We start from the raw sequence: 23028 nt of genomic DNA on the forward strand, positions 1-23028 counted from the left end.
TTAGCCTAACATGGCATTTGTAGATCTAAAAAGTTTACCAAATGGCGTCAAACAAAGGTTATTTACCTATAAATCCTACCTCTCCTTTTGTTCAAACAAGTTTCAAACTGACACAACATAACTAATGTCAATAAATGCATTACCTATTGACTTACTGCTATGAGTGAAGAATGATGCCCAGGATAAAAATTCAATATTTATACATATTTTTCATAGCTTTTGGTTTTGATATACATTTTACAAATGTGTCCCAAAGTTTTAACACACTGTCTATTTTAGGACATTGAATTAATATGATGTTTTATCTTACAAAACTTTTGTTTTTAGTATCTTTGCCTTCAGATATTTATTCATCCCACTTTTGTGGAATATGTCTAGGGGTAACACTTTTCAATCCTTTCACCAAAATTCTATCTAAAGTCTCAGCAACAAATCAATATAAAATACAATTAAATATTATTAGCAAAATTTTCATTTTACTGCCTCATTATAAAGTCAAACTAATTGCAAACAAAAATATATGCCCTACAAATAAGTTTTTTTAAGACTAGAAAAAGCTTAGATATTTCCAATGGTTATGTTAGCATAAAAATCATATTGTTAAGAATCCAGAAAAATATAAATGTTTCTCAACTAGAAAGTTGAGAAACATTGATATTTTCCACTTACACAATATGTACATGAAAAAGAATAACATACCATACTGTATTTTGCACTGAATTGTTTTAAATTATATACATAGTTTTTAATTTCTTCAGAATTTCATTGACATCAAAACAGAACATGTTCTATAGAATAAATAAAAAAAATTATCAGGTGCTGACATTCTAAAGGTAACTGTAAAAGTACAGTATTGAAAAGAAATTTAGTCCACCCATATATTAAATAATCCTATAAAAACAAACATCACTGTGTATATACTTAAATCCATAACGAAATGTTTTACATATATGTATTTGTAGGCAGACTAAGTTTTAAGTCAGGACACCTCCTAGTAATTTTAAAAGTAGTTCAAGGTATTTGGTAATTTTAAGGTAACCTTTTTTTAGTTTTCTTATCATAAAAAGAAAACAAGAAAAACAATTCCTAGTTTTGATTTGGCATTTCAGTTCTAGATACAAAATACATTAACTAATTGCTAAATAGAAGAATTGTCCAGATTTTTGCTAAATCTATCGATTTAGGGGATTTTATTTGTTTAGGTGCGTTTGATTTGTTTTGTTTTGTTTCACTGTTGTTGTTGACACTCAAAAAATGCAGCACTGCACAGCTTTCATCATCATAGTTTTGTGCTGAATACTATAGAAAACATTTACTTGCCTCCACTGGTTTTAGACATACTAACAGTTTCTGTGGGAGATTTAGACAACCAATGTGCATTGTTCTGATCAAGTCAGGCATAGGCGCTTATGTAAATTTAAGTGAAAAACCTAAAAACATAAAAAGGTACAAAAATACACTCTCATAACCACACGTAATTTCAGAAGTAAATAGAATATTTAATGTCAGGGATGTATTGTTGCACCTGTAATATCATAGCTACACATGCAACATATGAAAATCCAGCTTACTGTTATGTAGCTGGGATTATTTTAAAGAATGGGTATAGTAAAATAATTCAACAGTTCAGCCAAAAAGTTAAAAAGGAACTCTTCTTTATGCAACAAGAAAGATTTTCTCAACAAGAACCTGGTACTTTTCTCGCTTGACACACAGAAGTTCATTAGGTTCAACACTAACAGCTCTAGTTATTTGGCAAAATTATCTGTCTAATCAGAGGAAAGAGAAAGAATGATCTCCTTCTCCTTAATCATCCACTCCCTCCTTGTCCAGATATGCTTTTGTATTTAGCATTACAAACCACATACAAATTATGATGCATTTGTATCATAAAAAAAAAAAATGAAAACTTTAATTTTCTGGCTTAATATATGTTTGTCTGCTTCTGAAGTAAATAAAAACACCCTTTTCTAAATATCTGATTTAGAAAGGGACTATTGTTTCTTTCATTGGCAACTCTCTTAAATGGTATTATTTTAGGAATATACCAATAATGTCCTTTCAAATACAAGCCCTGCCAGGGTGAATACTTTACATATTAATATAGAGGACATAGTTTTAAAATATATATGTATTAAAAAAATTAGGCAGTATGCATCTGTTTTATATTAGGATAAAAACATTAAATTCCAGTGAAAATTCAGTTTGAACAAAACGTAAATGCATCTGTACACATTTTACTTAAAAGGCAAGCAATTTTTCTCTTCTTGAAATGAAGAGCAACATTTGTATTATTTTGAGATATTCAGTTGTAACATTATTGTATTTGCAACAGCTGATTTAAAATTTTATTTAAAAATTTAGATAATTATTTTTAAAAGAAAACATATTTAGGAACTTCTTTTAAATGTAGGTAATATTAATCTTGCTACCAGTTTGTAATTCTCCATCTATTTATTGTATTCACTAGATCTTTCTCTTGTTTATATATTGGATGTATAATAATACAGTATCTAACATATTAGACCAGAGCGGTCTAGGTGCCAGTAGAACAAAGATACGGCAAATATTTTTTTTTTTTCTTCTGTTGAAGCCTAAAATCCATATGGGCACTAAGTTAAAAGGTATAAAATGCTACAAAAAATTAAGAAATTGAAAAATCAAATATTATCTATTTGGTTTTGTTACCTGTATGACCACCATTTTTTAAAAAGTACTTAACTCCTTGTCTGTCAGGGAAACTGGAAAGTGCACTTATTTTCCTTTTACAGATAACAGGTTCAGAAACTGATTTGGATGCAGGAGTGAGAAACCTAACTCCTATCCAAAATAAGTGCTCTGAGCTATCCAATAATGGTATCTTTCACCACGCAGGAAGATTAGGTTTCCAGGTTTATGTGTATGCTCCTGGCTATATTCAAATTTGTGCTGCAAAAAGGAGAGTATCCAAACCAATTATGAACATAAGCTTACATATGCATAAGAATAAGCGTACATGTGTAATTTATTTTGTTCAAATGCTATAGGAAGAAACAAAATGGAAGTACCTCAACCATTATTTCATGTCAAATAGATTTTATAAAAATTAAGGACTGCAATTATGACATTTGCTTACTCACAAAGCAAATTCATTACTTCCACAGGCATCACTCTCATCCTATTTGCATTACCGTAAGTTCAAAATCAGGCTCAAAAAGTATAATACTTCTTACCCCAAAAGTAATCCAGCTATGACAAATATAATAGAAACAAAGCAATTCCTCCGTGTACACTTTCAGTGAAACATGATTGTGCCTTTAAAAGCCTTGACAAAGGTCAAAGAAACCTGGGGCATAAGAAGGGCTCAAACCAGAGAGCAGTTTGTTGCCCTCAGTTCCCGATGAAATCCATAGTCTGATGCAACTCTGCCCTTCAGAGGAAGGGGACTGGTACTTAAGGGATCCCAGCCACTGTGTCCAGAGACACAATTCAAACTGCTTTTAAATTTTGCCACGAGTAGCTCATATTCACCCTTGCATGCTGAAAAATCCTAGACCCCTAAACTCGGTATCAGCTAATTCCCTAATCCTTTTCCATTTATTGGCAACCCACTTGCATAACCCTATGCTGCATTCATATATCATGTCAGAATTGCCTAAAAGTCCTGATTTACCAAACTGAAAGTCCCAGCTCAGTTAAGTGAGCAGAATAGCATCTACTGTGGAATGCCAGATGTTCGGTGATTATGCTCTGCCACTTCTCATCCTCCCCAGTGCTGCACAGAGATAATCTACACTGAGCAGCTATGAATGCATATGAACACATGCTAAATATTTTCATGGGAAGCAGAAACATGACCAAATCCGCACTACTACCCATGTCCTATCACCCCAATTCTCATTCCCACTCCTCTCATGCAAACACCTCCAACTACCCATAGCAAGGTTCCCACCCTTTCACTTTCCTACTGCCTTATTTCTTTGCCCTCCTTCTCTCTGATGACATTTGGTCTGGTTATATTATCCCTCCTCACAGTCTCTAGAATTGGGGGAATGGCAATCACAAACTAGCACCTTGCATGACACCCTGCTAATACAAAGTCTACACTGGCATGACACATGCCTGCATTAAATTACATCAGAAGAGAAATATTATGATTATACAAAATAGCATCAAAACTTGCAAAAAATCCCCCCAACAATTCAACAATGAAAATATTTAAATGCATCAGCCTCTGTTTATTCCACCTCACAGAAGTGTTTCTAAGAGATTGCACAGAGATTAATGAACCAAGGATCCTTTTTATCTATTATTCAGGTTTCCTTTTTCCTATTTTATTTTCAGCAGTGTAATTATAACTCATTCCATGAATTTTCTGCAACAGTTGTTCTTTTTCCTTCTATTAAATCTTTCAACTACTTGTCTAATGTCGGTTTATTGTTTCTTGACAAAAAAACCACTTTACAGAAAAGGTCCCATCTAATCTAACAAATTCATCTTAATTTGTCACAATTCTACATTTTAGTCTCTCTAAAGCAAATAAGTGAATTCCCTTAAAACTCTAAATTGCTGCATTCTATTTCATTTTGTTTCTGTCTTCTTGCTCATCAATTATTTTAAACTCTTTAAAACTCCCTCTGGCCTCTGGATTCTATGTTTCAAAATTTCATGCTATTTTAGCTGCTCATGTGACTACAGGCTTGGAGTTGGTGAGAAGGTGTTCTGAACACTCCAATTACTGTAGAGAACAGTCAGTGAGGAGTAAGATCACCTAGGATTTTTTTGTGTGGAAGGCTAAACACACTGCTACACCAGGCTTGTGAGTAGTCCCATACCATCCATCCTAAACTGAAGTGGCAGTATAACAAAAATCTGGGAGAAAAATCAACTAAAGGTGTGATAGAAGTTCCACTCAAATCAAGCAGAAAGACAACTAAGTACATTACAGGCAAGATGATGCCTGCATGCACTTAGAATTCACAGCCATGCTCTGTTGTATCAGGCAACTCCTGGAAAGCCCCTGGCTACAGAGCCACTGAGAACCACAAGTTCAAGGCAGCACAAGCTGCTGAAAAGTCATGAGTCATCTCATGTATACAGCAGGCAGCCATGCCAGGCGGCTGTGGACAGATGTTGTTCAAGTCAGGCTCAGCTTCCAACAGCAGCCTTACACAGCAAATCTCTACTTATTGCACATACATAACCTCAGGGAAGTTATTGGAATTTCTCTCAGTATTTTCAATATCTCTGGATTGGATTCCATATCGGATTCATACATATGCTGAAATACGAATTTATTTTTTCAGAGGAGTTGTTGTTACTGAACAAATTCCTGGTTGCTCAGTTAAAGATTATACATTTTGGCTTTAGAGAAAATGCTTAGAAGGAATAGAGACATCTTTAGAGACTTTTTTTTAATAGTTTGCTTGATACTTATTTACAAAAATAGGTACACATCCATTAAAAGAGAAGCAGTTCTTTGTAAATTTAGCTAGATCATAATGTAAATAAAACTAGCCCATAAATTGTCATCTTCCCTATGTTTAAATTCTGTAACTGTCATTCCAATTCAGTTTCTCTCTTCCTACAAAAGAATGTCTAGAACTGAAATACTGTGTGAACAAGTGCAATGGATTATAGGAAGAGATTAGCTGCTACTTTGTTCCTCAGCATAATGCACTTTTTCTTTTTCTTTTCATGTTTGTGTTCATAAGATTTTCTTCTCATCACAGGCAGTATATATACCTGTAGTATTCCCTTCACATACTTTGCCTGTAATTATTCCAAGACGAATATAATTTTTCTGTTTCCCTATGTTGCTTCTTTGTGGTATTTCTAACCTCATAATTGCAGTTTCTTTCAAGACAATTCAAGGTTAACTTAATCCATTGAAAAAATATCGCAACTATGAGTTTTGTGTCAAATCACACTAGATTATTACAAATATAATAAATTGACAGAGCAAATAGATATTCTAAAATGTTTGTTTTTATCTGCCCGTACACTGCAGGAGGATTTCGGTCTGATACTGACACTACTGTTTATCGCAAGTGTTTATTTTGCTCCAGTTCTTAGACCTCCTCTCTCAGCTGAGGCGGCATTTATCATTTCAACTTAGTCTCAAAAACTCAGTAGAAACCTAACTTCTACTTAAATACTCGGGAACAATTTACATCTGAAATCACAAGGCTTAGAAAGTCAGAACTAAGCAGGAGAAATATTTACTAGAGATAAGACTGTGTAAGGATGTTTTGCACAAATTGCTCCTTTGGCTTAAATCAATACTATTTTTCAATTAGCATTTGATATTAAACCTTGACTCTTTGAGGTACTTAAAAAAGTCACTCCCACTTCTTTTAGTAACTACCTAATTACAAATCTGCCCACTTTTAAGTAGGAACATTAAGATTTTTCTTTCATGCTTTTAACTGAAGATGTAATTTGGAATGCAAATTTCTCACAGCAAGGAACTAGCAAATCATGTTTAAAGAAACTAGAAAAATATTCTCTGGTGCCTTAGTTATCTTTCTGTCACCAATGTGTGCAGGCTCTAACTCATAAATAGAAAAAAGGCTTCTTCTCTCAAAAGAAGAATGTGTGCACAGACAAGTTGTGTACACAGAAAGAATAATTGCTAAAACAATGTTGGTTATACAGGTGGCTGATTTTATAAAATTATCTAGTCCTGAAGAAAGTATTATTAAAATTTTACACTCACATATGCACACATAAAAATCTGAGTAGTTTCACAAGTATCCCTAAAGAAAACATGATTCAAAACTGTGGGAATGGAGTAAACCAACTCCTCCATGAATTCTCTATGATACATAGTTTTAATAACACAGAGAAGAAAGTTAACTTTTCTAATTTTTTTCTCAGTAGCATAAAAACAACATTCCATATTTAATGCATTAATGTTTCATGAGTTTCAAATTACATTTGCAAAGAAGTGTAATGTATTTTGAAAAGCTTCATTTATACTTTTCACTTTTTTATAATTAAAAAAAAATGAGCTGGTTACATACTAAATTACACAAGAGAAAAAATTAATAGATTTTCACTCAGTTGCAGAGAATGCAGTAGACATAGAAAATTAGACATCCATATTGGCTGTGCTGTTGTTCAGATGACGCATCTTTTAAAAAAACAGAAAGCAGGAATACTAACAGCTCTGTCCAGTATTGTCTAAAACCTTCAGTGACGGTAGAATGTTAACCCTATTCTCTATTTAAAAGCACCATAGTTTCCCTTCCACCTGTCTAAAATTTCCCTTTTTTTCTCTTCCTTATGTAATTTGTTGCATGGTGTTCTATGAACACCTGCCAACACTCCACAGAGTCAAGGATGGGTTTCACAAATGCATGAATATTTACAGAACTATTGAGTACAGCAATTTGGGATACTTCTAACTGAAAGAAACCATATAATGTAATTTCATTACTGGAATTGCTGAAAAAAACACTTCTAAACACAAAATATTTGACAAAAAATGTAGATAATGTACATTATTTTAAAACCAAATATGCCTCACTTATGGTATCACTAAAACTCCTGCTGTTTTACATTAGACAGGATCTAACTTATGAACTCATAAACCCCACTCCAGTTTCTAAAGTTAATTGATCTTCCTGACAGAAAGAGGGCCAAAGTGCATGCCTCCCTTCTTTTATCGCTTTCCCAGTCACGGATCTGTAGATGTTACTTTGGCTCCTCCTAGCTATTAACTCATTGTCCAAAGAAGCATCACACTGGTTACTTTCCTGACACATCTTCAGAAGGTAAATACATAGACGACTAGGACATTTCTGCACTCCTCAAGAGAGTCCTTAAAAGGCGGCATGCATGAGCTCTACATGCACTCCCCAGCAGCAGATCAGTCATAAACTTGCTCTGAATGACAGGCTGTATTTTAACTAGAAAACTTACACTTGATGAGAAGCGATTATTGGAAGAAATCCTATGGCTGAAACTAAGAGGTTAATAACAAATTTTGGGTGGTCTATGAGCAGGCACTTAGGAACCAATTTTCCGTCGACTTCAAGGAGACTGATGCTTCCTTTTTTTTTAATGGCCATGGACCTGCAAGTCTGAGAGAAAACTAACAGTATCTTTAAATATCCCTTTGACTGGAGTAGAAGTTTTCAAGATGAAGATACACTGTTAAAATTACAAAGCATCACAGCTATCAACAGTGTCCAGTTTTCAGTATAAACTTTGATAAATACGTCTAGAATACACAATTATGTTCTTCTAAAAGAATCAATACAGAAAATTGTATGCTGTAATTATGTCACTTAATTAAATTCAGAGGAAAGGATAGCCAATAGAAATGTGCTAAGGGACTTGCCATTTCTCTGTTAATGACACTTTTCATTGATACTGACTAAAATTTGAAAGCTTGGAAAAACTAAACCCTGGATATTAGAAATACATTGAGATTTTTATGTTTTGACATTGATGGCCAGATCACATTATTTTAACAGCATACTAAATTTTTCCTAAATTAATTTAGGATTTCCATCCAAATATGAAATCATGTTTCAGCATTACTGGTAAGAATACTGAAAATCAGTCTCTGGAAACCACATTTTAAAATTAATCTACCTATTTATGGGACTGACAGGACAAAATAAGGCTAAGAGTTTTATTTTGTTTTCAGAGGATCTTTGCCACAGTTGATTTCTACAAGATGTGTAGCACAATAATTCAGCATTCATTTGGCAATTCAGAACAAATTTTAAGTTATCAACTATATGTCAACTGCAGGAGACCTCTCTTTTAAAAAACATGGAATTAAGGTGAATCAGCAGAACCATTTAAATTCTATGGCATGGAAAATAAGGATTCATAATGACCATTAAAAAAGGGACATTTCTCTCTTGCTCAAAGCTCTTTGAGATCTTTTTGTGGGAGGTCAAAAGAGAGAGTTGGATCACCAACTTTAGGAGGACCTATATCGTTACGCATATCAACAGGTTTTTGATTCTCAAAGGAAGTGGGTAAAATGCTCAGAAAATATGACAGTTGTTAGTCCCTTCCTTAAAATACACTATTTCCATATTTAATATTTTCATGCTCACAAATAGTCCCCAATTTTGCTATTACAGCTACCATATTCTGATCTTTTGAAAATTGAAGTTTTAAGTGAGAATCTGTGGGACTGAAAAAACGGTAGACATTGAAAGAAGGAGGTATAAGAAAGTGTAACTAGATGAATGTGTTTTGTCTAAATTAACACCTTTGAGTTTTCATGGCCATAAAATAAAATAATACTAAACCTTAATATCCCCTCCTACACTATTTGTAATTAAAATTCTGGGGTAATTATTCTGTTCTCCATAAAAAGGAAGGGGAGACACACACAAATTAAAATCCTTGTGGTAACCCCATTAATTTCTCAGGCCCATGAAAATAAGAGCATATTTATTCTTGTTTTCCCCTACAGACATTTCTGTATAGCTTCATGGTGTTTCTCGCTATAAAAGAAAATTAAAAAGGAAAAATGGCACAAAGCTAATGACAAAATGTTTTCCTAAGAGCTATATAAATACAGTTTTTCTTTTGAGTTCTTTACTGAAAACAGCAATTTTTCTTTAGATATAAATACATGATAAGATGGCAGAGCCAAATAGCTTTTAAAAGGAGGAATATTTTAAACGTTATCTAGCTAAGCACAATCAAAAAAAAAACCCAAAACACCACAAAACAGTAAAAGTCCTTCTCACCATTCCCACAAACATATGATTTAATAGAAAAACTTACATAAAAATAAATAAATGAAGCAAATCCAAACCCATCTGAATATATATCACTACTATAGATACTTCTATATGCACACACACTACTGTGCTGTAAATATATACTGCTACAGAAGAATGCATAATACTTGATTTACTTGTAAGTAGAAAAAGTCCTCTTGCACTGAGTATCTAGTGAACAGCTTCAGCTTAGGTAGACGCTATAAAAGTTACTTATTCAGCAGTGCCTCTTTAAATAATATTCTTGCAGTTCAGCTGATTTTAAAAACAATAAGGTAAAACAAATCCAAAAGAGTCCATATGAAAGACACGCACATATCTGTACTCTCTACAGACACAATGAGTGGAGCCCCCACTTCCTCCCAGGTCCATCATGTCTTAGAGTCTCCCAGCTGCAATCAGGTCAAAAATAAGTCTGACACACAGACCAAATGAAAGCTGTCCTCATTTCAAAATCAAGGAATAAAATGCACACTCTGTTACAAAATTATTTCAAGGGACTTTCCAACCTTTCTTGGAAACCAAATTTCTGCTCTTAACAATATCAGGTAATCTAAATAATATAACTTTGGTCTGAGAAGTATCTTTCATATCCAGTCTATATTTAGTTACACATATAGAGATAAGAAAAGACTGAACAGGAAATTTTTTATGGTGTACCTTGGTGTAACCTGGCACCAGTTTTGCACATGCACTTTTACTCAAACATCACAAAATTAGGGTAAAATGAAAGATACAACTTATGCTATCATCAATCAATACACATAAAATAAATATGGTGGAATAAAGGTGATGGAAAAGGAAATCTGGCTTCTGCAAAATGCACCTGGTCTACCTAGGTGAATCGCCAAGATTAACAGCACCAAGGGTTATGGTTAATTTGAACCCCTGGCTTTGCAAAAGACAACCAGCAGCAGAAGCTTGATCCTTTCTGTATTAAATAGTCCTTAACTAATAAAATAGAATGTCGTGTAGCAAGAGCTATTCCATGAAATTCTTAGGAAGACTATCTCATAGATGTGATTTGAAAATTGTCTTCAAAAGAGAAATGGAGGACAGTTAAACAGAAAACATGTAGATAACCATGTCTCTCTAGGTTATGAAAAATAGTAATTATTAGAAATTTTCATTAAAAAAAGGACATAGCTTCCTTAGTGTGGTTTCACTAATGGGTGTATGGCTGAATGGCCACACACAAGTATTGTGCTCAGTTCTGGGCCGTTCACTTCAAGAGCATATCCAGAGAAGGGCAACGAAGCTGGTGAAGCGTCTGGAGAGCACGTCCTATGTGGAGCAGCTGAGGGATCCCAGAGAAAAAGAGGCTCAGGGGAGACCTTATTGCTCTCTACAACTACCTGAAAGAGGGTTATAGTGAGGTGGGAGGTCAGCCTCTTCTCCCAGAAAGCTGGTGACAGAACAAGAGGAAATGGCCTCAAGTTATGCCAGGGGAAGTTCAGGCTGGACATGAGAACGAATTTCTTCACAGAAAGGGTAATTAAACATTGGAATGAACTATCCAGGGAGGTGGTGGAGTCACCATTCCTGGAGGTGTTCAAGAAATGACTGGAGGTGGCACTTAGTGTCATGGTCTGGTTGACAAGATGGTGTTACATCATTGGTTGGACTTGATAATGTCAGAAGTCTTTTCCAACCTAATTGATTTTGGGATTCTGTGATGTCTCCAAACTTAATAAGCAGCACTACAGGACTCCATAGCTCTCTAATGCTAATAGAGTCTTCTGATAATTCATTAAAAACCTTCCTCTCAGAGTCTGACATTATGTCTCTAAGAAGGATCAGAGAACAGAATAAGGTAAAATCAAGCTGTAGGTCTCAGGAAATATATCATTAACTGCAACTAAGTTGCAGTTGGCTGGCTTAGAACTTAACATGAACCCCTGCTGATTTATATCTTTACTTTATAAGTATATCTACTTCTTGGTTAACTCTTGTAAACTTGTAGTTATATGTGTTTAACCAAGATAGCCACAAGGAAGCCACAAGTAACTACTGCTGCAACAAAAAAAAGGAGTACTGGAATAAGTGGAGACAAGACAAGTTACCAATTATTTGAGTTAGCAGAAGCAGTTTTGATTGGTGCTAACTTAGGTCAGTTATCAAAGTCAACTTAGCTTATAAAAAATCCCTATAATTACAAGAGACAATTGAAGGTAAAATTGCATCCTCCTTGTTAAATGTGAAGATCCTGGATTTAGATCATACATGCATAGCTCAGTAGGAAAACTGTATATATTTATTGTTAAACCACATATTTGCAAATGATATTGTTTCCATATATCAGTGCTCTGGGTGATATTTCTCATACAATGGGAGACAAATTTCATTAAGGCAAACTGTCTATAGACAAGCACTAGGCATATGCAATTTCCATACTATTTATAAATAATTTCATTGTGAATAAAAAGAACTGAATATTACATAGGCTATGCAATATAAAAACATTTATGAAATATTTACTGCAATAACAACATTTGAACTTAAGGCATTTTACAGCCTCAACACATTTTATAACTAGACTCTTTAGTGAATATAAACATAAAAGAAAGGTATCCTTATATTAAAAATATTTTTATAATAAAACATACACAAATTATTGGAATAGGTAATATCTAAATAAACATCATAGATTTGGATTTAAAAATGTAACTTTCATCCTATCAAAGCTGCAATCTTCTCCTTTTCTTACCCTGATTCACCTGTGTTCCTATTAATGTAAGGTAGGCATAACTTACAGTTTACTTTGAAATTGGATGCAGTAAAGACAACCATCGGCGTATACACATACATTGTGTACAGCCAATCAGTCTTTTCTGTGAGTGCTAATGTAATGTGCATCATTAATTATCTAATTACTTTTGACATAATTAAATCAGGAGTTTCTATAAAACAACCCCTTAAATGCTGACATACAAGTGAAATGCAAGCTGTAAAATGTCTTTAACAAACAGCTATCTGTTATTTCCTTCTGTTCCTAAAACTGTGGTAATACTAGTTCTAGACAATATTTACAGTTGTTTTATTAAACATTTAAAATTTATTCTTATGAATAAATTTTTTGCAAGGAAGTGATTATCTTTTGACTTGATTCCTTTTTTTTTCTGAATCACTTAATTATATGTGTGGACAGGTCTTACGAGCTGGAGGTATTGTATTTTGTTCAGTACTTTTTACTATAGAATGACATTAATCGTAGTCTAATCTATTTCATAAACTAGTTTAATTCCACAACTGTAACACTTTAAAAGAGTCCACATGGAGACTGCATTTCAGTATCTCATGGGTAGGGGGCAGCTGTTAATTTGTCATCACAATTACTTGTTATTACAATTACTATTAAGAGAATAAAGTCAATCAATTCTCACTGCATTTATAAGTTTGTTAAGTGGACAATAAGATAACCATAAAAAGCTGAGAAGCATTGAGCTCATGTACTATGCTATTTAGAAACATGAAAGAAGAATTTACACTGCAGAGGAACTGTGGGCTTTCAGAAACTTTAAAGAAATAAAAATCTAAACTGTATTTTTCTAACCCCATCCAAGTCACAGGTAGTAAGTTCACTTGAATGAGTAATTTATGTAGAAGTGTATTATTGTTTAATAATGTAAGGGGGGAAAAAATAGTCCAGCAAGACTCTGATCTCTAAGGCTGCATTCACTGAGGTGCCATTTGAAAAGCAGGGGAAAACAGAAGGTGAAACAGGCAGCAGACCGTCTGTACCCCCAGACTAATACTCTTCAAGGCTGCAAAAATTCAAATGTAAATCACTGGGAGGTAACAGACCAGTGAACTCTTAGGCTTGGAGTCTACAGTGACAATACTCCCATTGATGCACTATTTGCAAACTATGCCTCTTAGTATCGGCTATTAGTTGCACTGGGTCTAATTTTGTTTCAGGGAAACAACAACCAACCAACCAAACCAAACCAAAAAACCAAAACCAAACCTAAACTCAACAAATGTGAAAATAACTACAGGCAGAAAAACTAGGGGATAATACTACTGAATAAGGTGCAGTTACACATTGTTTTGATATAGACTATCTGAAATCTAGGGTGCAATGCTTTAGGCCAAGGTCTCATGAGATTCAGCTAACCTCTGGAAGAGGAAAAACCTCCTATCTCTTATTCCCTATGGTGCTTCTATGATTTGCATACAAAGAACACTCCTTTTTCACTCAAATCAGGCAGACACCTACTTTAATGGTGGGTTTGTCTCACATCCATCTATGACTTCTCACCATCTCATCTTTGAATTCTCAAAGCATGCAGAAGGCAGACAATGCATCTAGCATTCCACCTGCAGCAAAGTGCAGTGCTGCACTATACCAAACAGCTTGTAAAAGTGAAAATAATTCAGGTAGCACAAAAACCCCCATTAACTAATGCAGGCCCCAGGTAGGATCTTCTAGGGCCAGTCCTAATCACATCTGACTCAACTTATATCTGACAGGAAAACATGGTATTGCCTTTTCTACATTACAGTCTGCTGTACAGGATCTGTCCTGGTGTGACAGTAAGCTCTACAGGCTCAATCTTGCTTTCCACATTCTCATACAACCCTTGATTATATAAATTCTGAACTCCCTAAAAGCCACTAAATTAAATTCCAAATAATCGAAAACTTGGAGTCAAACCTTCATGTGACTGATTCATTACGCAGCAGAGAAACAATAAAATCATCCAGAGCTGCATTCTGGAAATTGATCTGATCTTCTGTTTTCTCTGGGTCGTTCAAACAGCAAAGAGGGCACTAAGTGTCTCTTTGCCTGTATAACTGAGAACAGGGTTGGTTGGATTTTTCACCCAATACAAGTTTTGAGTGAAACTGTATGTCATCCAATCTGAGTATTAAGAACTCAAAGTCACAGCTAACCTTGGTTAGATCACAGAGTAACACGTTACCAACTTTCACTCAAGCTTATTTGGGATGGAATTTGAATACAGATATATCTGGAATTTTATAAGGTACTATTTTTTTTAATTTTTATTGATAAAGGAATTATACTTAAAATGGAACAAAGAACATGAAGTAATTAAATACCCTTTTGCAAAGGACATTTGAAAACCTTCATCGTATATTTTGGCAAAGAGAAAAATGTGTATTCTCCAACTTTTATATGTTTAATGATCCTTTTTCCTAAGCAGATAGGACCTTTTCTTAGTATGGGGACATGGGAAAATGCCAAAAACCTATATATCATATCTACGAATATCCTTAAATGAAAGAACAACATCTTAAATTACAGTGAGGAACTTTTTTAACTCCTAATTCAAATACAATGAGATGATGATAACCCTACAAGTCTAAACAAAATGGAATCAATCCAAGAAAAGCATTATCTTTTTACATTCACTACAAAATATTTTAAAGTTAATAAATCCCACAAAAGTCATAAGTGTACTTTGAACTGTAATGATCTCAGCATCTTAACCAAAGTAACAATGATTTAAAAATAAATTAATTGGACCAAAAGCAGGCTTCATAAAGTCACACTACACTAAGATTTTTATGCTTTCTAAATCATCTAAATCTTCAAAAACACATACTTTTTCTCCCCCCCCCCCTTTTTTTTTTTTTTTTAAGTTTTACTTTATATGTGGGGGTTTTGTTGTTTGTTTAGGTTTTTTTTTTACCTCCTGATTTTTGTCTATGGGGGGAAAAACAACAAAAAATCTAACAACCAGGTGGAGTTCAAAACATGAAGAGATACTGATTTAAGACATTTATCCATTTTAATAGAAGGGAATAGTAATTCTGTCCATTATATTGAGAACATGTACCTTTTTGAAGGGGGGATGAAATAGGAAATGAAGTGATTCTAATTATTATCAAGCATAAAATCCAAACAAGATCCATGAACATGGAATCACATTTTTACTTACAGGACTATAACTGGCAGATCATTTATGACATCCTATGAATGACATGCCAGCAGTATTCAGAGACTTAGCAGTGAGAATCTACATCTTTCCCCATTTCTCATGAATGTTCCTGACACTTCTCCTACATTTAAGACAGGAACAGTAAACAGTGGCCCCTAAAATTTTTGTGGAGTGGGAGAGAAGAAAGGAAACAAGTAAGGAATATGAACCCAAATTATTACCTACAAACTTGTTCCAAGGGGAAAAATTGAAACACTCAATAAGAGTAAAATCCCCAAACTGTTTTGCATATAATATTTTTTAAATTGTTATTTAAACATCTCGGTAGAATCTAAAATATATATATATTTTTAAGGAAACAATGCAAACAAGCACTGAGCTCAGATACTGCAAAATACTGGAAAAAAGTGGTTAAAGAACAAGAGAAATATATTACAAGTAATGTATTAACATTAACCAGAAGAAAAAGTCTACAGTTAGTCCATGGAGTATAGGTTAATTCTGCTTAGAATTCAGACATGAAATGAAGGATTTCAGCTGAAAAGAAATAGGAAAGGTTACATCTAAAACACTGGAACCTCTATTGGAATCCTCTCATGTGAAGAGGAGAATAATTCTTCCTAGTCCTTTCTAGATATACTGTCTCAAACATTATTTATTATGTGCTATCCATAGTGTGCCACAGGCAACTTGTAATCAAAAAAGGAACTCTGTCTTATTAAACTAAAACAATATGGTGTACTAAATACTTTAGTGATGGTCCAAATAAAACACTGTCTATTAGATAAAGTCTCTTTCAAACAGAATATTAGGTTTGTATGTAGACCTCTGACAGCATCATGTGGATGTAAATAAAATAGTTGTATTTATCAGTGACGAATCGGAGGCTGACAAAAGGTCAAATTGCTATCTCAGAGAACTACCATAGCAAATATTCCTAGTAATCAAATTAAAGTTATACTACATTTTTAATTCTATAGCACCTTTTAAAAGACTGCTAAATAGTTTTATATTGACTTTTATTTTTAATACACAGTACTAAATTTGGAAAGATCAAGTGATCCATCCAGCATTAGTCAATATGTGAAAGACCTTAAAAGAAAATAGATTTTCTCAACAGTACTGTAACAACTGACATTAAAATCAGGGAAACAAAAATAGATGAATAGTAAAGTTAAAATATCCAGAACACAGTATCTTAAATAAGCCTCACATCAAATTTCAAAGGCAAATTGAGACAATATCTCACTGACCCACGCTGGCTATTGACTATCCTGGGTTCATCATTAAAACTCAGTATTTGTGCATTAAGATTAAAGTACTGATAAAAAAAAATTATCATTTGATGCTGGATATTATACAGACTTTAAAAATCCATGTCTTAATGATAACAGAAGACTGAAACAAAACTTTCTTTCCCTTTTCTTCCTCCACCTCCCACAACAAATAACATATCAAATATGAGTTCATCAACCCTTTAGGAGATGTTAGTATGTTTACAGACAGCCTCTATTTTCAGATTCTACCTTTCTGTGATGAATGAGAAGATGACACTTCTGCAAGCAATTTTACAAACAGGAATAGGGCAGTTTTTAAAGTCAGAGAGGGACATCAAGTGCATTGATCATTACAATTTAGATTAAATTGTAATCAATTAATCTCCCAATCTCTAGCTATAGGTGTACTATTACATCACATTGCAAGCTATAGACTTTGAATAAAATAGAGAGATCATAGAAGCCAAAAGTACAAATTCCAAATACCAAGATTTTAATAGCCATATGCTTGTGCTGTCCCTGCTGAGTACAGGCAGTACCAAGAACACTGGCTCAGTCCCATCATGTGAAAAGGTTGAAAAGTATTATTTATTACAGATATTGCAGCAACCAAATGAGATAGATATGCTCGAAAAAAAAGCAAACTTGAGGACTGAATGAACAAAATCTATACCTATCTGCACTCCACAAAATTTATATTATATTGTACTAAATAATAAAATAAGACTTTCAGGTGCAATAACAAAACAACAAAATAGAAGATATATTATAAATTAATTATAAAATTATAGAATTATAAAAAATAAAATGCCATGGGGAAAAAATAGTGCTTTTAAAAAAGTAAAAATAAAAGGTTTATATAGTAAGTTATTGACTCAAAGTTCGCTATGATAAATCCTATTTTATTGCTAAGCTTAAGCCTATCTAAATTGTAAGGCAAGGGAAAAGGACTCCTACCCCTCACTCTCCTGACTCACTAATAAGTGTGAATGTGTGTTTTGGCATTTTATTCTCTTAAGCCAGTAGCAAAGGTCAGCAGTGGTATCAATTCCATGGAAAAAGGGAGGACTGGAGAAGGAGACCTACAAGTGTCCTTTACGGGTACACATCAAATAGCTAAAGGAGAAATAAAAACTTAGCTTTGTATTTTTATCCCTCTAAAATTAGAGTAACATCAGGAAAGCAGGCAGATAAAAAGAAAAAATAATCTTGTGAATTAATAAAAGTATGTAAACAGTTTAATTATAGAAATACTAGTCTAGCTAAAGTAACTTACTAAAGTAAGTATTAAAACTTGTACCTTTACAAGGTACTACAGAGGAAAAACAAGCATGCTTTATATGATGTTTAGTGTGTTATTTATCACTTTAGAGATGAAATTACCTCTTGAAGAGTACTTTGGAGAAGTCAAATTGATTTCCTCCTCCTGCTAAAGTAAAGCTCTATTCTGCCAGCTCCAGGGGCATCAGCAGAACAGCAGAACACTGTAGCTATATGTCTGCCAGTGTTTGTCTATAAACAAAGCTGAAAAAGTTTGTGAGGGTGTAACACAGAAGCTCTTAGTTTAAAAGTATAGAAAGATTGAGTTTGCTTCAGCAATAGGCAGACAGGAGGGGAAAAAAATATTGGAAGTTCTATTGTCTCTAATTCTATTGCCTCTTTGGTTCCTTCTTCCTTGGGAAGTTTGCAGTGTATGGATTTTTAATGTGAATAAACGTCCAAGGAACTTCCACTAAAAAAATAAGACATTTACAAGAACAATATTGACAGCTGTATAACTTCCTGGAACAAAGAACTAAAGAGAAAAACACTTACAGTGAAGAGGTTTCTGTTGCACCCCAGGCAACTCAGTATAATGCAACACATGACAGTTCTGAATAAACTTTTCTTCCACTAGATAAGGCATTTTTAGAGACTATCCTCTTCTTGAGAATCATAAAACAAGTAGTTCATGAACACCAGATTTTTCCAAAAACAATTCATCAAAAGCTGAAACTGCCATACAAAGGAGTTATGACCTCATTTGAATGGAGGCAAAGTGAGTCATTAAAAGGAAGATCTAATACAAGCCAGATTTCCTGCCTAGCTTCCTCTGACCTCTGTTGGCAGAGCTATTTTCTTCTTGTAGTAAAAAGTATGTCTAGAAATTTTTCAAGCTTTGTCAGGGGAACACAGCTGACATGCTTGTACAGCACAAGGCTCTCATCAGCTGTACTCATCAAAGCACAGACCCGACAATTCTCTACTTCCAATGACTTATGGGGGAGTCCTCCAACCCATCTTAAAAATCTCACTCCAACAGCAACCCAGCATTTAAGCTTAAAGCTTGCTTAATCACCTTTCTAATCTTTAATATAAAATATCATCTTCTCATGATTAAAATATTACAGAAAACTGAATGATCTTAAGCCTAATATGTTACTTTATCCACACAACAGAGTGTGCTGTGAATCTATCTTCCACCTTAACACTGAATTTCCTGACATCCATCCAGTTAACTAAGCTCTGTCATGTTATCATAATATAATATCTTGTGAGAAAACCCATACCTGAATGGTTATTTTCTATTGAGAGTCATCTTACACAGCCATATATCAAACCAAACATTTATTGCTGTTCTCTAATACTCTCCTATTGGGTGTTTACATGACGACCAACAGGTTTGAGATTATTGTGCTGGAACTTATTTCCATGTTACAGCCGCAGTGCAGATACTTGTCGATACACTGGTGTTGAATGCTAATCACCACTACAGTCTGGGAACAATTGCCAGCAACATCACTTATCACTAGAATGAACAGAAAGGCCTTAATTGCCTTATCATGTGCTTTGTGCTTCCTGCTGGAATGGCTAGAAATCACTAGAAAATACTAGAAGGGATAAAATAGTCATAAACCTGTATGAATTTCAATAGTTAATAATAAAAGCGGTTCCAAAAGTCACTTAAGGAACTCATTACTCTTCTTCATTTATACAATTCTGATGCTGTTCAAAAAAGGTCTTGATTACTTGTATGAAAATTGAATTGAACACAGGATATGAATAAAATGCATTAAAATATGTAATACGGGATATAGACAGGACACCAAGCATACATTTCACTTAGCCTGTATATTTAGCTATATTACTTGATAATATTCTCATAGAACAACTTTCTATAAGCATAAGTAATTTTAGCTATTGAAAAATCATTTAAAGTTTATACACTACACTATAATTCTGATAATATAAAATTCATAGAACAGATGCAAAGTAGGTGCTTCTCTTATGCTAATTAACAACATGCTCAAATCGTATTTCCTGTAAATAAAAGCACTTCTTCCTTTTTCACTAAATAATGATCATCAGGGTATACTTATAATCAAAAAAAAAGAAAGTGTGAAAGAAAAGTAAAATAGTAAGAACCCTTTAAAAACCAATCTTTCCTCTTATTTTCAAAACCTTCTAATTAAAATAAACAAAATACTAAAATTAAGAGAGAGAGAATAAAAACTGAACAGAGCTCATAAAATATCCCTAGCTGTCGGCAAAGATTTTATCTTTGTCATTTAATGATGATGAAGCCAAGTAACTGTTGCTGGAATGGAAGCAGGCTGATGACGAAGGCTTTCAAATTGAAGTGAAGGATATCACAATCTATATTTTTCTTATTAGTCCCTCTATCTGTACAATTTCTTTCTCAATTCCATTACTTTCTGTATTTGACATCCCTTTCAACAGATGTCATGTGTTGATCAAAGGTATAATGCTTTAATACGCTTCCGTTCATGTTAAATTGTTTCTTCATACACCAGCAAGTTCTAAGCAATTCACAAAATGTCAGCGAATCAGTAATTAATAACAACGTTAACTTCCAGGGGAAATTAGCTTGCGAAGGAAACTTTTCTGGTATTTGATGTTATTTGTGCAAGATCTGATAGCAACATTCAGCTAACTGAAACAGACTGTGTGAACCCTTAGCATATACTAAATACTTACATTATTTGAACACAAAGTACATTAGCAGTACATTAAAAATAAATAGGTATTTATTAAGCATGAATAAGTTCTAAAAAGCATGGTATGTAGCAATTTTAACAATTTTAATAGGGAAGACAAAATATGATAATTTGTGGACACAATCAACTGGATATTAACTTTTCCAGTTAAAATAAAAATAGAAGAGAATAATTAACATGCTGCTAAAGGACAATTTATGCATTTAAAAATATGATATGAATTAAACTTACTTAGATGTGTTTAGCATGTTTTTAGAGAGATTTAATTTTACTTCATTCTTCATCAGTAAATTTTCATTTAAAATACTTTTATATTTAAATAATGCCCCTATGTTACTGTCCACAAACACCTTTCAAAATTCTCCAATAAAGAAGTCTGTTTGCCATTCCTGGGTTGAATTCCAGCTATTTAAGCGTGGGTTTAGGGGTAATTCTATTATAATTTAAAACTGATCCAGGAAGTAAATACGTGTGTGCATATATACATAAACATATATAAACCAAGAGTTACTCTGTCTACAAACACACCAGTTTTGTATCCTTGCAATTTATCAAATGGAAAAAAACCCCAACTATTTAAAAAGATACTTTGCTTTCATCAGAGGTTTTAACGAAGCCCACCAAAATAAATTAAAAGAAGCAAAATATTTTCCATTTACTTTACCAATTTCTAACAAGAGTTAGATATCTATGGTTATGGGTGTATATATGTGAATGAACGAATAAACCTTAACCCACCATATCTTTTTCTCCAGTTTGCAAGCTGTCACCCGTGAAAAGTATGGTGTAGATGGTAGGATGATACTGTACCTGATTGGCTCTGGAGGTGGTCATGGGATCAGATGGAGAGGACTTGGTGGTAGTTGGGGAAGATGGCAATGTCTGGGAACAAAGCAGTTCAGGAGCAAATCAACCTTTACAAGCCTTAGACTCAACAGTTAAAAAAATAAATAAACCAACAAAATAACATAACTAGAAAATTAAAAGAAATAAAAAATGCCTAAGACAAAAATCTTTCTCCTACTCATTGGAACTTAATGGAATTTAAAGTCAATTGGATAAATAATGCATGTAAATATGCATGCTTATGCATGTAAAAACAAATTCATGACTTGAAATCAAGATGGTGAACTCACATAAATACTCAAAAATATGTTGACCACATGAGGAATATATTCTTTCCTCTCTCCTCCTCTTGGGGAAAATGAAAACTATAAGTAAACAAAAATTCCAGCAAGTTCAATGAGCACACTAGGAACAGTTATCAGTCTACGAACAAACAGGGCCAATGTCTGAAAGAAGTTAAGAGACATTTACTCTGGCACTTTATAAAGCACCACTCTACAGCCAGGACTTATAGCCAGCAAACTGTGATCCATACCTTACAACAGTTACGCTGAAGCTACCGCGTTTTTGGCAATATTCTAACTGCTAAAATATTCATTGATCTTTTTTAATCTAGAAGCAGGTGAAAAAATGTAAGCATCAATCTCATGATGGATGAACATGCAACTAATATCTTCATAAGAAATAACTACAAAATATTTATGATCAGTGTTAAAAATGTTCATTTAGTTGAGCAAAGGTCAATAGCTTATTATAGGTCTGTGTTCAAAATAAACACAAAAAAGAATTAAGAGTCATATTTATTGATCATCTTTTCTAAATAATATACATACGCTTAACATTAATTCTTGAACATATTAAAAAAGCACTGCTCTGTTTAAAAATTTTATATACACATTTCTCCTTTAAAAGTATTAGATCTTGACAGAAAAACTCTTCTTTTCTTTTTATAAATGTAGTAAAAAAGTAAAATTCCAATTTTCAAAACATAACATACAATACTTATTCAAAGCATGTTTTTTGACATCTTTGCAATATATAAATATTATAAAATATCAAAAATTACACTATTTTTATGTCAAGAAATAAGTGTTAAAGTGCTATACAATGGAATTTATCATACGCTCATATAGTTACTAACCAAAACTATTTAGAAATAAATAAAGCAAAATGTCACACTTTCAGCAGTTCTGTTACTTACAATCATTGACAGTCCCTCATAAAATAGGTATACATACTTTTGCACTAAAACTCTTAATGCATA

General features: G+C 33.5%; 1 protein-coding gene across 4 annotated transcripts in view; it reads right to left on the reverse strand.

Moving 5' to 3' along the window:
• The window catches only part of NOVA1 (NOVA alternative splicing regulator 1), a 144941-nt gene that overhangs the window by 5856 nt on the left and 116057 nt on the right, over window positions 1–23028 (reverse strand). For 3 of the 4 annotated variants that reach the window (XM_017741738.1, XM_017741741.1, XM_017741740.1), the window contains one exon: window positions 21729–21800. The exons of the other annotated variant lie outside the window; for it this stretch is intronic. In XM_017741738.1, coding sequence (XP_017597227.1) covers window positions 21729–21800 — 72 coding nt within the window. The remainder of the gene's footprint in view (window positions 1–21728; window positions 21801–23028) is intronic. 4 annotated transcript variants of the gene reach the window in all.

The sequence above is a fragment of the Corvus brachyrhynchos genome, unplaced genomic scaffold (genome assembly GCF_000691975.1).
Source record: "Corvus brachyrhynchos isolate BGI_N302 unplaced genomic scaffold, ASM69197v1 scaffold115, whole genome shotgun sequence".
Taxonomy (NCBI): domain Eukaryota; kingdom Metazoa; phylum Chordata; class Aves; order Passeriformes; family Corvidae; genus Corvus; species Corvus brachyrhynchos.